General features: G+C 32.3%; 2 protein-coding genes across 3 annotated transcripts; both read left to right on the plus strand.

Annotated features, from left to right (window-relative positions):
• On the plus strand, positions 1594 to 8346 carry LOC109347780 (DEAD-box ATP-dependent RNA helicase 56). 2 transcript variants are annotated; one of them, XM_019587839.1, is made up of 12 exons: positions 1594 to 1737; positions 1840 to 1950; positions 2774 to 2874; positions 3694 to 3866; positions 4037 to 4268; positions 4389 to 4507; positions 4905 to 4961; positions 5074 to 5258; positions 6613 to 6757; positions 7063 to 7146; positions 7268 to 7331; positions 8129 to 8346. In XM_019587839.1, exons 2-12 carry the CDS (start codon positions 1841 to 1843, stop codon positions 8137 to 8139), a joined length of 1281 nt encoding a protein of 426 aa, XP_019443384.1. In that variant the 5' UTR covers positions 1594 to 1737; position 1840; the 3' UTR covers positions 8140 to 8346. The 2 variants fall into 2 exon arrangements, with proteins under 2 accessions (XP_019443384.1, XP_019443385.1); XM_019587840.1 differs by lacking the exon at positions 1594 to 1737 and having other exon boundaries at positions 3564 to 3866.
• LOC109347781 (signal peptidase complex catalytic subunit SEC11C-like) lies at positions 9356 to 13833 on the plus strand. Its single transcript, XM_019587841.1, has 8 exons — positions 9356 to 9522; positions 10728 to 10840; positions 11005 to 11076; positions 11808 to 11843; positions 12319 to 12364; positions 12555 to 12642; positions 13339 to 13396; positions 13552 to 13833. Exons 1-8 carry the CDS (start codon positions 9444 to 9446, stop codon positions 13600 to 13602), a joined length of 543 nt encoding a protein of 180 aa, XP_019443386.1. The 5' UTR covers positions 9356 to 9443; the 3' UTR covers positions 13603 to 13833.

Here is a 16665-nt window from a genome sequence, read left to right on the forward strand (position 1 = left end):
TAAACCATAGATTACATTAAGGATGAGTTTTAGAGTGAAAGTAACATGAAGGTTGTGAGAGACGAGTGAGAAGAGAGATTGCGAGGACGAGTGAAATGAATAAAGTGAAAATGAACCATACCACCGTAGATTGCTGAAAGTGGTTTTCCACGTGCCAGACTAGGAAATGAATGGCAAACTCTATCTCTTCATTTCAAATTATGGCCTCTGTAAATTACTCATTTATCCTCATCCAAAAAGAGTATCATAGTTTAAAGACCTTACATGTTTTCGTAATTTAGTAATATTGGTACCATGTAATAAATGAAGAATTATTTTATTATATCAAATAGAGACAAATGAATAAAGTACCCCCTACAATCTTAAAAGCATACATAATAAAATATGCCCTTTTAGGTAATATACAATTTATATTAATGATATAAAAGTCATTATGTAATAATAAATTTATCCTTAAAGTCTACGTTAGTAATTATGCTAGCACATTCTATTTTTATATAGAATATATCGGTTGATCGGATTAAATAAAGTACATATAAAAATCAATTAGCCAATTGTAGTTTTATATAACAAAAATCACAACCTACTATAACATATAAGATATAATAAATACTACATATATAAATGATGCCCGGTTCAATTTATTTCTGTTGTATGAAATGAATTTGAATATAAGTTTCAAATTGAAACTATCATTTTTTTCTTGCAAAATACAATTGAAAATTCATTTACTTTAGGATTAAATTTAAAAATCTTATTTTTAATTTTAATCATCAATTATAGAGAAATATAATAGTTTAGATCTATTCTCTAAATTAAATCATTATATTTTCTTAAAATTAAGGACTGAAATGTTTAATAAGTTATTACTATTGAAAACTGAATTCCCTCTAATAAAAGAAGTTATTTGGGATTGATTTTCACTTTTTTGTTTTTACTTGATATGGCACTCAAAAAAATTACTGTAATTTTAATTTAAAAAACTAAAAACAAAGGAGGTGGGGTCAATTTAGAGAATACACTAAGATTGTATAAGCTAATTAGATATTTTCAACTAAGTAGTACCAATAGAAACAAGGAGGATTCATTAAAGTTATATATGTTTGATTTCTTGAAATAAAGTATTGGATTCGAGTATTGTGAATGAAAAAATATTTCTTGAAAAAATTAACTCTACATACTTGTGGATGTTCTCGGTCCGAACATGATTGCATCTAGTATGAGAATACGTGTAGAAACTAAAAAAGTAGTATCAAGTGAATTAATTATTTTTCTTAATTTTTAATAAATGTTATTATAACATAACAATCTTATCATTATATAATATTGCTTAATAATGGATATTCTCAATCACATCAACAGAAAATATAGATAATACATAATCTTCATAATGACAAAAGAAGAAAAAAATAAATAATATATAGAAAATACATAATATATTTGAAAAAGACGTTAAATTTTTTTTAAAAAAAAATGATAATATGAAAACGTAATTAATAATAACAATAATGAAAATGAGAAAGGTCGTAATTGTACTTTTCCCATTGATTGATATAATCCAGTAACAGCTGTGTGGTGAAAGGATAATTTCGTCAATTCACAAATCGTACTCTATATTTCATTTCATCCCATTTTCACTGTTCTAGTGTTTCGTTTTCTTTCTCCTCTAAAACCCAGATCTAGGGTTTTTTAATTTCCCAATTTCAATTTTAGTCCTAAATCTACGCATAATCTAAGGTCAGTTCTCTCTCTCTTAAATCCAATTCAATTCCTTTTAATCTTCGATTCGCCTAAAAAATTGCGAAAAACCTAACCCTAAAACGACGTCGTTGTTTATAGGATGGGTGAATTGAAGGACAATGAAGCTTACGAGGAAGAGCTCATCGACTACGAAGAGGAAGATGAAAAAGCCCTTGATTCTTCTAAACCTGCTGCTGAATCTGGCAAAAAGTTAGTTATCTTATTCACTCTTTTAATTTTTTTTAATTATTTTAATTTTTCATCGAAATTTTTTGTGCTTCTTTGAATTTTTGTTTCAGTTGTTTTTATTTTAAATTGTTTCTGAACAACTTTTCCTATCACTGATTGGCATGTATTCTGTGGTGAATAGTATATTGGGGCTGTTTGTTTAGGCTTAAAGTAGTGATTTTGGCAGAAGTGGTTTTTTGTGAAACTGATATATAGCTTTTCTAAAGAGCCTTTTTTGCAGCTTCTACTTTCTATAAAAGCCCAACCATACTGAGCAATTGTTAGAAGTTTTTTTATAATTTTTTTTTCCAAATAATCGATTTTAAAAAAAAACCCTGAAAAGGAACGGGCCCTTAAGATTTTAGAGAGCACATGCATATCCTCGATGCTTTATAAAAAATATAATGTAATTTATTGTTTACATATGGTATAATAAGAATAATAATATGAATTCATAAGAATTATAATTTATGAGAAGTGATTCCATATATAATTAGTAACATATGTATCTGTATACTGATACAGATGGCACTGCTTCATAGTTTTGCTAGTTATAACTGTTGTTGACCGTTGCCATGTGGAGTTTGAGAGAAATTATGTTTTATTTGGTGAGTATTGGAAAGGGTCTTGCATAATGCATAGTATATATGATATGTTTATATGTTTATTAATTTTTGGCTCTACGGTTTTTATGATGTATCAACATAATCTCTTCAAAATTAAAAAAAATTGTTTTATTTCGTTCTCCTGTCAAGCTTTGAGGTTACCAACTCCTCATATGGTGTATATATGTTTTGTGATGCAGGGGTTATGTTGGGATCCATAGTTCGGGATTTAGAGACTTCCTGTTGAAACCTGAGCTTCTTCGAGCCATTGTGGATTCGGGATTTGAGCATCCTTCAGAAGGTGAGTTTTCGTCTATGCTATCATTGCATGAGTCAATATGTAGACATTCATAAAAACAAATATATTCTATAAACTTGGCATGTTTTAGGCTATGGTTAATTGTTTTTTCTTCCTAGTATATGACATTATCTGCTCCTATCGGATCCTGATCTGGTGACTTCACCAAAAGGTGGCTGTTGATTTCATTAAATCTGGCCGTCTAGGTCATTGTATGAAGATCTGTCAGCAAGTTTTAGATTTTGTTTTGATTCTGTGTTACTGTAATCAAAGTCTGAACCATCCAATCTTCATCTAACCAGATTTTGTGAAGTCACCGGATCCCAGTCCCTGCCTATCTGTGCTCTTAAGTCATTCCAATGCTATTGATCTTGATGCTCTGTACATTAGTTCACCTTCTCATGATATTTTACACCATGTTGAGTTCAAAAGATTAATTTTTCACTAGTTTCTTAATGTTATCTTTATTTGCTATGCTTGCAGTGACCTATTTTGGTCATTGTATGCTCTAGTCCTTTTATCTCTCTAACCTTACTAAAGGTTAATTGCACTGAATATTAACTTTGCCATTGGACAAGTGCAGGCTTTCTTGTTTGTTTATTTTCGTAGTCCTTAGGCCTCACGTATCTTAGTTTCCATTTCATTAATAAGATTCTTGTCTGATATTTACTTTTTCTGAACTTGTTTATCAGGTAATAACTACTACATATTATGAATACATCACGAAAATTGGTTGGTAAACCTTTCCATTAAAAGGATCTGGCAGATCATATATACTTACTGAGGATTCGTCCACTACAATTTTGTTTGATTCTTCATTAGTGCAACACGAATGTATCCCTCAAGCAATTCTAGGAATGGATGTCATTTGCCAAGCAAAATCTGGGATGGGAAAGACAGCCGTTTTTGTTCTTTCAACACTTCAGCAAATTGATCCTGTTGCTGGTCAAGTTGCTGCTCTTGTTCTGTGCCACACAAGAGAACTAGCTTATCAGGTATGTCTGCTTTAATTTTACATAGTTGAGATGTAATGCTTATGATTTGCTAATATTTTCTCTCTATATGTGATGGAATAATTGTGTTTCAATTGCACACTAATTCACAAGCATAAGTAGACAAGTGTGTTCTTAACAAAAAAATCATTTTCTTTCCTGAACTCGTCCAGATTTGTCATGAATTTGAGAGGTTCAGCACATATCTTCCGGATATAAAAGTTGCTGTTTTCTATGGTGGTGTCAACATCAAGGTTCACAAAGACTTGCTCAAGAATGAATGTCCTCATATTGTTGTTGGAACACCTGGGAGGATTCTTGCTCTGGCTAGAGACAAGGACCTTGGTTTGAAGAATGTGAGGCATTTTATACTTGATGAGTGTGACAAGATGCTCGAATCACTTGGTTTCTCTCTTGCTCCTTTTCTCTAAATTTATGTTTGTGTGTGGTAGTGATGAATTTACCAAGGTGGTATACTATTCTGCTTTTTTATTTCTCAACATATCTGCTGTTTGACCTTTGCAGACATGAGAAGAGATGTGCAAGAGATTTTTAAATTAACTCCCCATGATAAGCAAGTAATGATGTTTTCAGCTACACTCAGCAAAGAGATCCGACCTATTTGCAAGAAATTTATGCAAGATGTAATATTCTATTTTTGTGGTATTTTCTGGCTGGATATGGGAGAATGTTTTCATAGTCCCTCTTATTGTTGTTGTCCTTTCTTTGTTGAATGGCATCAAAATTATTACTAGGCTTTTTTGTTTGTTTTTGTGTGGTTATATCTAATGATAAAAATTGAAATTCTGGTCATTTTAAATGTTATTTGGAAAATTCTGTTTATAAAACAAAATAACTGATATTTTTACATTAGTAAGTATTACTTGAGTCATAATGAATTTTCTTTACAGAGTGCAGGGCTGATTAATGTTATCTTTATTTAAATAACGTTCATTATTAGATCTTATTTATAAATCAAATATTGTGTTCTCTAATGATGCACATCTTTATTATTTTATTAAATTATCTTTTATCTTTCAGCCGATGGAAATTTATGTAGATGATGAGGCCAAATTGACTCTTCATGGTCTCGTGCAGGTGTTTCATTGTCTCCTTTTTTCTTTAAATTATCTTAATCATGACTGATTTTTTTACTTCCCCCATGCCATGCCTACTTGGCTTATTTCTGGTCCTTTGTCAACTTTTTCAGCACTACATTAAATTGCAAGAGTCAGAAAAGAATCGTAAGTTGAATGATCTTCTTGATGCACTGGACTTTAACCAAGTGGTTATCTTTGTCAAAAGTGTCAGCAGAGCAGCAGAGTTGAACAAGTTGCTTGTGGAGTGCAACTTCCCATCAATTTGCATACATTCTGGAATGTCACAGGAAGAAAGGTATATATTGCATCTTCTGAAGCTAATGGCACACACATCAGTTTTTATTGTATGATTTCTTTGGCCGATGCCTTTTTGTTCAAGGGTAGAGAGGTTGCTTATGTTGTCATTTTTTGGCATTAGTAACATGGTGTTACAACTTACAACCTAAATGTTAAAAAATCCTTGGATCCTGCTTTGAACCCAGAAATTGAACTGACAAATTTAGAATTAATGAATTTTATTAATGAACAAGAACAGGAGAATGACTTCTCCTCCAAGGCTTTCCCCTCTTATAAAGGCCTAACCCTTTGCTAAGTGAGCCTATGCTCTGTCATTACAAAACTAGCTATTCTGAAATCTGAATGATTTCCCTCCATTTCTTCACTATTGATTCCCTCTAGCTATACTAACTGCATTCTGAGTTCTGACAGTTCATACTGTCACTTTACAATTACAGTTTTTTCTTTTCCCTTTTATCCAAACAGATCCTATGATGTGAAGATCGTCTATTGCACACATATGAGACAAATCTAAAGAAATGGTTGTGTTTCCCTTCGATCCTAAAAGATCCTATGATGTTAAGATTGTCTATTGGGCACATATGAAACAAATATAAAGAAACGGTTGCCTTTCAGTGATTTCTGTCATGGGCTCATAGCATTGCAGCAATCGCCACTATAAAACGAGTTATTCACTGGATATTTGGACTTCAGATTCTGATCTTCTACCTGTTAAGTGTAAAGAATTGTCCAAATGTGCCTGTCCTTAGCTCAGGAAAATATCAGTCTGGGCCTCATAAGCGCCATCCAGAACTATGGTGGGCAAAGTTGTGTCTCGATTATAAAACGGGATTAAATCAGTCAGCCTTGTTACATTCAAGCTGAAATTGAGCGAACTTGATCCAGCCCTCATGAGCTAACAAAACTAGGGCAACCAATTTAGCATTGCTTTCCTGGTGGATGCTATTTGCATCATGTAATTTTGTTAATTACACCATATATTTTGAGGTTTTCACCCAAACTCATTATCTGCTTCCACTGCACCACTACTCTTCACTCACCCCATTCTCTTCCTTAACACAATCCACCCTATTCTCTTTCCTAACACTGTCATCAGTGCAATTTAGTCATTATCATTATTTGCTGTATTGAAATGAAGCAAAGTCGAAAGTACATCCACTTACTTTCTCTCAGTCATCATGCCAACCCGAATGCTTGAGTTGAAATCCGACCAACCCAATTGCTTTCGGGCTGGCGGGTGGCCCAATGTGATCATTATTATCACTGAAATATTTTTGCAGGGATGTGGACTTCTATCTAGTAATTACAGAGTCATAATTTATCTCCTGACAAGATGCATTTGTCCCTTTCAGATTGAAACGGTACAAGGGCTTCAAAGAAGGGAAGCAAAGGATTCTTGTAGCAACAGATTTAGTAGGAAGGGGGATTGATATAGAACGTGTTAATATAGTTATCAACTATGACATGCCTGATTCTGCGGATACCTACCTGCACAGGGTAATTGCTTGATCTGTGTCATTAGTTTATTATCATTATTTTATTATAATTCTTGAATAATTATTATATTAACATGGGCTCTTAGTGTGGAGGATAAGCAGTTAAAAAGGTAACTTCGCATTCGGAAATGACATCAATTATATAAAAAGGCAGTGAACTTGGTTTCACAATACACACTTATCCTTGTTTAATTGCTTATCCTTAAACTTTAGGTCTGAGGAAACAAAACTTTTACTATTATATTCCTTTATTTTAAAATAAGGGCACTGACATGTAGTATGCTTCATTTATATTTGACTTGACAGGTGGGAAGAGCTGGTAGATTTGGCACCAAGGGGCTTGCAATTACTTTTGTTTCTTCTGCCTCTGACTCTGAAGTTCTCAATCAGGTTAGCACTTCAATGGTGAATTGGTTATTTGGGAACTTTTTTTGAAGTTCTTAATTGAGAGAAGGGTGTTTTTTCTCCAAAAAGTGCTTTTTATTAAAAAATATAAGAACTCTGATTTCAGGTGCAATCAAGGTTTGAAGTTGATATAAAGGAGCTTCCTGAACAAATTGACACTTCCACATATAGTAAGATGTTTTTCCTCTTAGTTTACTTGTGTTTATGACTTCAATAATTTTAGTGGATGCACAAAATTCACCAGAATTGGAAGTTTGATGTTTTGTATCGGTGTTGCTCCTCTAAAGTGCATTTTGCATTTTAGAAAATGCACTTTAGAGGCTGAAGTGCACTAATCTTGACCCAATGTTTTAAATTGCGGTTGCGGTCGCGATTGCAGTCATTGCGACCATTGTGATGTGGATTGCGGCCGTTGCAGTGTGAATTACTTTGTGAGTAAAAACATATTTTTGACATCGATGCGGTCTAATGCGTCCCGATGCGGTCCAAATGCGGTTGTGTTGCGGCCTGTTGTGGTCGCATCACTATGAATCGGTATCACACTGCAATTGTGGTGTGATGCGGTTGCGGCGGTCACCACAACTGCAATTTTGCGGCCGCATCACGTGATGCGGTCCGCAATTTGATACAATGTCTTGACCTAATGTGATATATGGTTGAGAACTTTAGAAGATCATTACACCTTAATTAATGACTCTAGAAGAGTTTCGGTGTAGATTCATGTACTTTAAAGACTTTAAGAGTCTATTTGCGAGTTGGGTTTTGGAGGGAATGAAAAGAGAAGGCTTCAGGGTCATCTCATAAGTGTATTTTCAAGTCTTCCATTTACGTTTCTTCTCTTCTAAAACCCAACTCGAAAATGAACCTAAAGTGTAGCCTTATTGGCATATATACATTCACCTTTCCTTGTGAGACATGAAAATGTGGCCAGTGTACATAAATTTAACCTCTTTTTTTCTTCCTGCAGTGCCAAACTGATGGAGTTTTAGGTGGATTAGGAGCTGATGCTAAAGGATATACCCACTTATGCATTGAGTGTTTTGACAAATATTTAACTGATGTTATTCTTTAATTTTGCCTTATGTTCCTGCATCTGTTATTTAGATTTAGAGAAAAAAATACAAAATTGCCATCGTAGCATTATGTACTATTAATCATTAGCTTGTTAAACATTTTCAGTGCTCTCACACTTGCTTTAGTCATTGCTGTTTTAAATGTTGAACTGGTTATGATGAATTAGATGGTATGCATAACATTTATTTCTGTTCAATTGTTCAGTTTAAGTTTGTGATATAAGACTATTTATGTATTTAATAATTACATTTCTAACCAACTAAGTAAAAGAATAAAAAACTTAAGTAAGAATAAGTTTAATTTTTTTTCCATAATTTATTGTTATTAAGAAGATATTGAGTAATCTCAACTAAATATTTGCTATAATAGAAAGTAGCAAAAATGTTGAAACAATTGGACATTAAAGCAATGTAAGAGATGTGTAAAAAACACATCTTAACATTCGTGGGCCATTTTACCCTGATTTCGTTTACTGTTTCTCCATTAATCATTTTCAACAATAACATTTTATATTTTTTTCTCCTATGCCTTAATTTATATATCTTTTCCCTACAGTACTTACACCTAAAAAGGTTGTATTTTATTTAACTTTTTTTGGGTGGATAATTGGAGCTTATTCATTTCAGTTTAATTTTTTCCAGAAAGCATTTTTCATTTATACACTAATATTCCTTTTTTTACATAGAATGTGATTCTACCATAAATTAAAAGATATAATAAGTGTAATATTCGAAACTATCATTTTAAGGATATGCTACTGTGATTTATACGGGAGCACATATGTTATCCCATACTTTGTATCACTCCGTGTGTATGAGTTTATGGTCGGTCACAAAAATACTTAACAATTAGATTTTAATTTAAATATATTTTTTTGACCAATCACAAACCCATACTTGAGTTACACAAAATGTGGAACAATAGTTGTGTAGCCAATTTATTCTGTGTAATATCTCTACACTATAATTTTTAAATGAGTATAATACTTATGTATGTAAAAATTTATATGTACATTATCACCGTTTATTTATATTAATGTTTTTTGAAGAACAAATGATGATTATATAGTGGATAATAAAAGTGTAATATCTCGTATAAATTAAATAAAAAAAAATGAAGCAACTCTTTTAGAAAGGGAGGAAAAGATTGTGTCAGATAGCTATTGCAATAGCAAGAGAGGGAGAGAAAAAGGAGTGAAGAAGAAGAAAATGGGTTGGATGAGTGAGAATGTTGAATCCCTCAAATCCCTTCAGATCCGCCAAGTTCTCACTCAGGGTCTCAATCTTGGTTAGTTCCTCTTTTCCCTAAATGATTACTAAATGATTCGGAGATTAATGCTTTGTAGTGGGATTAAGGCTCGGTTGTTGTTGATTGCGAAATGTTGTGATTTTGTTTGTTCATTGCTCTTTTAAAATGTGCTAGTGTAATAGGGCTTAGGCTAAAAATCAATGCTCAAGTATGAAATTATTGACATGATTATTTAAGTATAGACAATTCTCCTATTCTTGAGATAAATAGAGGTGTAGTGTTGATAACTAGAGAGTAAGGATTAGATACAGGACTTATGTTGACATGGCGAAAACTCGTAAAATCATTTAGAGATGTATAGACACAAAATATTCAGAAGTATCTGATACGATACATATATCAGATTTAGGTCGGGACATCGGGTAACTATTTTAAAGTATTGGTGCCTCATAGGTTTAATTCCAGATTGTTGTGAATGATAATTTGTTGTGACTGGTTCCTTTGCATAGTGAATTAATTTTCAACAAATCAATAGGTGGTGTATAGGGCTGACAATAAACCGAACTAACTCGGTATTCGTTCGAAACTCGACTCGTTATTTAGCTCGATAAGCTTGGTTCATGAACCAAATGAGCGAACTTGAGCTCATTAAATAAACAAGCCGAACTTGAACTAAATATAGTTCGACTCATTAAGTTTATGAGCTTACTCAATATTGCATTATTGTGACCTATGCATTATTGTGGCTCGATATAAACTAATTTTTAAGTTTATCGTGACCTATGCATTATTTTTTATATTTATTGTTATTATATATTTAAAGAAGGTTATATCTATATATGTAACCATTTGCCGTATTTTTTTAAAATGAATTAATTATTTGAGTTGTCCAAATGAACCAATTTGGACTGAACGGAATAAATCATGAACTTTTACTGAGTCAAACTCGAGCTAAAAAAATAAACCATATTGAACTCGAGTCGAGTTTCGAGCTGAGCAAATCCTTATCGAGCTGAACCGAGATGAGCTTTGGTTCGACTCGGTTCGAATCGTTTCCAGTCCTAGTGGTGTAGATTGTAAACTACAGTGATATTTTGGTGTTGGGAAAGTTTGATAAGGCAGATGAGAATTGATCCTTGTCTTGAGAGTGATATTTGCTTTTAAACCCAAGTGCAATTGTCTTGTTCTCTTTCTTTATTTGTATAACTTAAAATTTATTTAATGTACTATGTGTTCTGCCTCAGGCATGATTGTTACATCAGCACTGATAATATGGAAGGCGTTGATGTGCATCACTGGAAGCGAATCACCTGTTGTTGTTGTTCTTTCCGGAAGCATGGAACCAGGATTCAAGAGGGTAAGTCAATCTGATGCACCGATGCTTCATTAATTTTGTGTGCGATATTTTCTTCAATGGACAGTATTCCATGTGTTTTGTAGTTTCATGCTAACAAATTGTCCCAACAATTTCACCTTTTTCTTTGTTCAATTGACGAGTATTGTCGTTCACGTCATTTGCAGGGGGATATCTTATTCTTACACATGAATAAAGATCCAATTCTTGCAGGGGAGATTGTTGTGTTCAACGTGGATGTAAGTCTTCTCTTAGTTATAGCCTTTATATCAGCATATTCTATCATAAAATTCATGTTAGTTTAGTTATGTGTTAATTCTTTTTGCATAAAGTAGGTTTGTTCATCGCTGATCTTCGTAATTTATAGTCCTTTTTTCTCTGTATTCAGTATGATGGCATCACCTTGGTTTTCTAAAAAACTACTCTTAGCTACAATCTGTAATAAGATAGATTGGAGTTAGCTTTCTGTTTTCAAATGGAATATATGATATTGGAGAGCTTTGTGAATCTGATCTTTTCAGGGAAATGTTAAAATAACAGAAATCAAGATAATTGCTTAGTCAATGTGGAGAGATGAGTATTATATGATAATCGTGAAATTTGTCCATCTTTAAGTATAATAATGTAACCTTAATTCTCTTTTATCTTGTCTATATATCCCTTTAAAAGAGGTTGGTTTAGGCCTGATTCACGCTCCTTTTCAAGTGTTCAAGTTCTCTTATCCCCTTGCGATGTTTAGAGGATGACCCAACTATGTTCATGTAACTTTTATGGTTGCTTTAGCTTTTATTTTATGTTTACACAATTTTATTTCCGCTTTAACTTTTTATCTGTAGCCTTTATCCATTATGTATATGTAATTTTTATATCTGCTTAAGATTTTAGTTATTTTTGTTACACTAGTGTGATTGTATGTATTCAGTTCACTACTTTCTGATTGATGTATTCTCTATGTACTTGTTTTTGTTAGGGCCGTGAGATTCCGATTGTTCATCGTGTGATTAAGGTAAGCACAATACTCTAGCTATATTTGGTACATACATTCCAACAGTTGCATTTTGACAGAATGCGTCTCTGAGATTAATTGTTTCGGATCTTCTCATGCAATAAGATGCACTATGCTTTTTTTAATCATTTAATAACGACACTCCAAATTATTTGGGTGTCATGTCCCGATTTTTGGTTGAATACCTCTGTGACTACGAGCATTGAAGTACATTATATAGTCAATGATAAAAAATGGTATACCACTCGGAACATGTTTTGTAGAGTGGAGTGTCAAGAATCGGAGGATAAAGTATAAGATTGATTTTATTATTACCTGAACTAACCCTTCCTTTTAAAGAGAAAGTGTTCGGTTCGCTCAAGGGTAACTTTTTTTGCTGTTTAAACATTATATTGATGCTTACTGAAACGTGCACCAGTTATCCTTCAGCATGTGATAATTAAGAGTATCTCTTCAAAGCCTTATTATTTTGTAGGTACATGAAAGGCAAGAGACTGGGGAGCTTGAAATTCTCACCAAAGGTAGTGACTTACCCACAACTAGATTATGTTAATGCCGGATACAGTCCCTCCGTTATACCAAAACTAACTGTAATTTCATCCTTGAGATTCATTCTTTTCGATAATATTTAATTTCATGGTTATTGTTGTTCTTATTGTCATTCAATTTGTGCTAATGTCATCCTTTCATGTATGTTTCTGCATCTCACAGGTGATAATAATTACGGCGATGATAGGTTACTCTACGCTCATGGTCAGCTTTGGCTGCAAAGGCACCACATTATGGGCAAAGCTGTCGGGTATTGCTTTTGTATTAGTTACATGTGTTCTAGCTTGATCTGTTAACTTGTCGTAAATAGGCCATTGTTTGCCAAGTTCTAGTGACTAAGGGTCCGTTTGTGTGTTAGGTTTTGGAGGGGAAATAAGGGAAATGGAAGACTTCGTAGAAATGAAATATATCTCTGAGATGGCTCTAAAGTCCTCGATTGCCTTTCCTTCCCCTCGAAATAGACTCTAAGAGGGAACTATGTGACATTGGTATTGTGTTTTCGGCTACCTCCGCCTTCCTATGTATATGTTTGAATACTTGTCAGGACTTTGAGCATGGTGTATGTGGTCCTATGCCAAGGGTTAATCCCTAGTAGCGGATTTTAAAGAAAATATGGTGGGAGTCATAGTGCAAAAGATAAATTAAGGTCAAATGTTATCATATTTGAGTCTTGACGAGATTTTTCTAATTATTAAAATGGCAGCCGATTGGTCGAGATGCTGTTTCCATGATTTGAACTCGTGACCTCCAAGTTACAAGGCAGCAACAACCTTGCTACTGTGTCGAGGCTAACTCTCTTTTTTAAGTATTAAAGATCGAGCTTAATTAATGCTCGAGTCAAACCTAAACTGAATATTAGCCTCTAGTGATAAATATAGTTATGTATTAAGATTTTCTGAAAATATGAAACATTGTTGTAACCATTGCTTTCATTTGTGAATGGCAGGTTCTTACCTTATGTTGGATGGGTGACAATTATCATGACTGAAAAACCAATCATCAAGGTATGTTTTGCTATGCAATTCTATAGTTTTATCATATGATTTTTTTTTAGTATAGAACAAGTAATAACAAATTAAATTGCATGTTGTAATTTTTGATTCTTAGAAAGTATAATATGTCTATGAAGTTATGCTAAAGCAGTTTTTTTCCTTTACAGTACATTCTCATTGGTGCTTTGGGTTTGCTTGTGATAACTTCAAAAGATTGAATGATAAAATCCAAATCAAGCTTTGGTATGATCTTAAGAATTTCTTATATTGTACCATCTTATGATGGTAGAAAATTAATGTAAAGAATTAATCCAAAGTTGAATTTTAATATATTTTTGACCTCTTTTTCTAGGCCTTGATGGTTGGCTATGTTATATCAAATGTGATTCTTGCATGGATTTGTACCAATCTCAAGTTAACTTTAACATGATTAAAGCAAGGGTTTTGTTTTTGTTGTCCTTTTAAATTGTTACTATAGTGATTAATGAACATTTGATTGATTATATTTAATAGACACTATGCATATGTCATTGATATGACCATGCTTGTGAAGGTTCACCACTAAGACTAGACTTAGTGAATATGTTAGATTAGGTATTTGTCAACCATACAATTATCGGGTGGACATTTTCTGTCTCAGAAATGTACTACTTCATGTACCATTATTTGTAATTGATTAAAAAATTACTTAATTAGTAAATTAATTGCCACACAAAGAGGGTCCTATACAGTATAATTTAATTTGGAGAAGTCCACAATTAATTGTAGCCAAAAAACGGAAAGAAAAAGAAATCCACACTTAAAAAATGTGAAAGATGTCCAATCATTTTCCCATTATAACGTTTCTTGAATTCATCATTCTAAGTTCTCAACAATCTTTACAACCTTGGTCACTCTAATGGTTTTAAAGCTCCAAGGCCTTAATATCTCACAGTAATGTTTATAATGTTACTTTAAAGGGTAATTTTTACAGAACCAAAGGCTTAGTACTTTGTTAATACTGATAGGCATCAATGAAGGAATTATTTTTTATAGGGAAAAGAAATGAAGGAATTATTTAGTTCAACATTGCTAGTGATCCTATAATAAAAGAGAAATAAATTAATCATAAATTAATCTAACATTCCTCATATAGAAATGCCATTTATAGACCCTCTCCAGTATTGTACTACAGTGTAAAAATGAGTTTTGTTAAATTTTAAATTTATTTTATTGAAAAATAATTTAAAATTAAGACTATTAGATGTTATTTTGTGTCATATGTCGTCATTTTTATTTAGTATTGAATTTTCTAATATAGTACTGAAGATGATTTGAATTCATTTTCACTTCCATAACATTTTGCCACAATTTAAACATGGACCATAACATTTTGCCACAATTTAAACATGGAGCCAAGGATCTTAATCATGTGGATAATCATAAACTTTGCTTGAGTATATATGCTTATGTAAAAGATGAGATGATATACAAATTCAGTGATAATCATAATCATTTATTAGTTTTGAGAGAATGCTTTTAAAAACAGAAAATGCTTTTTATATATATAAAAAACTATAAATAGAGAGAAATGATAGAAACTTCCCTATATTCAAACCAAAATTAAATAATAATACAATATACTATCTCTTCTAAGTACAAAGATATTGCAGACATGAGCCAAATGATGAAAGGTAGAGAGTGTATATATATTTTTTGGTATAATCAAATATATCTTTCATCCAATGAGTAAAAAACTACTCATTTTTTAGGTACTTAATTAATATTCTCGACAAATGTCACTTCCAGAAATTGGAGAGTGTATACTTATCGTGCATGCTTAATTCTCTCATGCCCACCCCCACACATGAAACAAACTGAAATAACATACATGAATGAAAAATACACATATGACATAACCTTATTAATACATGCATAACCTTATCTTACATGCATATATATGAATTACTTTAGTCCCCTTGCAACCATTTGCTCATGATTCTCAATGGATTGAAGCCTTTGAATGAGAAGATGGTGCTTGAAGTCCTTGATGAATGCATCAGCCTTAGCATCAACATCTTCTGTTGGCATTCTCTCTAGTTTCTTTTCTAACCGATGAGATGATGGTGATGACGACGATGATGATGCTGCTGCTTGGTGTTTCTTCTCTATGGATTTTGTGTTCTTTTCCTTTCCATGCATGTCATGAAAAACTTGCATGCTGTGGTCTGAAGGTTGGGTATAGTTCATTCTCATTGTAGCTTGAATTAATGTCAAAGACTATAGATATGTATGTTTTGTGTTATGATGGAATTTGATGCTTCATAACCTTATGTACTTCCCTTATATATAGATAATAAAGTTGCCATAGAAAAGGTAAGATTTGGTTTCTATCATATTCATCCTCATCCATCCTATATCCTAAAATGATTACGTTCCAGTGTTTCTAATCAATCAGCTTCTTCCAAATAGTATAAAAATAATATTAATTTGTGTTTGAATTTTTCTTTTTAATTAAGTGACATTTTCTCATTAGACCGGGACAAGAAAACAATGATAGAAACATATGATTTGTGTCCTACTTGTTCTACTACTGAACTCAAGTCAAAGATGATAAGCATAAAAGGTCATGGGTCAATATTTTTGCATACATCATTACGTATTTGTAATGCTTTAAATTTTTATTATAGTTAGGGTTTTCTTACACGTTTAAAGTTTGATTCTACTGCCTATAGCCTAAACAAACATGAGAAGTATATGTTACTAAAAACTTGTTAACAAAAAAGCTAAAAGGGGATAATGTATATGCATTCAGGATTCAATTGAATGTACACTCGGTGTACACATTTTTAACTTTTAATCAATTATGCATTATTCCATCATTAAAAATATACAATGTTATTATAATTACCCTTAAAATCCAACAAGACATTTATCTAGTAGTGTAAAGTCTCATTAGATCATTAGAAAAATCAAGAATCAAGAATTCGATTATTGAGAGCGATACTCGTTGGAGAAACAATTGTGTACTCATAAAGAGATTAATTTATTCTCAAAAGGTGAGAGATACTCTTAGTAGTATCAAAATTACCAAAAGATACATTATAAATGATGGGTTGACAAAACTCACTTTTATTTTACACACACCATAATAAAAAAGAAATTAAAAAATCAATTTTTAAGTATTCCGTAAGTGCAAATACCATTTTCCACTACAAAAAAAAGTACTTTTTAATCATTATTCATAACAAAACTGTTATAGATTCAATGGGAAAGGGATAAACCCATAACTTTATTGCTTT

This window comes from Lupinus angustifolius, chromosome LG05 (genome assembly GCF_001865875.1).
Source record: "Lupinus angustifolius cultivar Tanjil chromosome LG05, LupAngTanjil_v1.0, whole genome shotgun sequence".
NCBI lineage: Eukaryota > Viridiplantae > Streptophyta > Magnoliopsida > Fabales > Fabaceae > Lupinus > Lupinus angustifolius.

Coding starts and splice junctions, on each gene's coding strand:
- LOC109347780 (XM_019587839.1), top strand. CDS start 1,841: ATGGGTGAATTGAAGGACAATGAAGCTTACGAGGAAGAGCTCATCGAC. Junction 5,259..6,612: donor GGAATGTCACAGGAAGAAAG/GTATATATTGCA, acceptor TGTCCCTTTCAG/ATTGAAACGGTACAAGGGCT. Junction 7,147..7,267: donor ACTCTGAAGTTCTCAATCAG/GTTAGCACTTCA, acceptor CTCTGATTTCAG/GTGCAATCAAGGTTTGAAGT.
- LOC109347781 (XM_019587841.1), top strand. CDS start 9,444: ATGGGTTGGATGAGTGAGAATGTTGAATCCCTCAAATCCCTTCAGATC. Junction 11,077..11,807: donor TTGTTGTGTTCAACGTGGAT/GTAAGTCTTCTC, acceptor TGTTTTTGTTAG/GGCCGTGAGATTCCGATTGT. Junction 12,643..13,338: donor ATTATGGGCAAAGCTGTCGG/GTATTGCTTTTG, acceptor TGTGAATGGCAG/GTTCTTACCTTATGTTGGAT.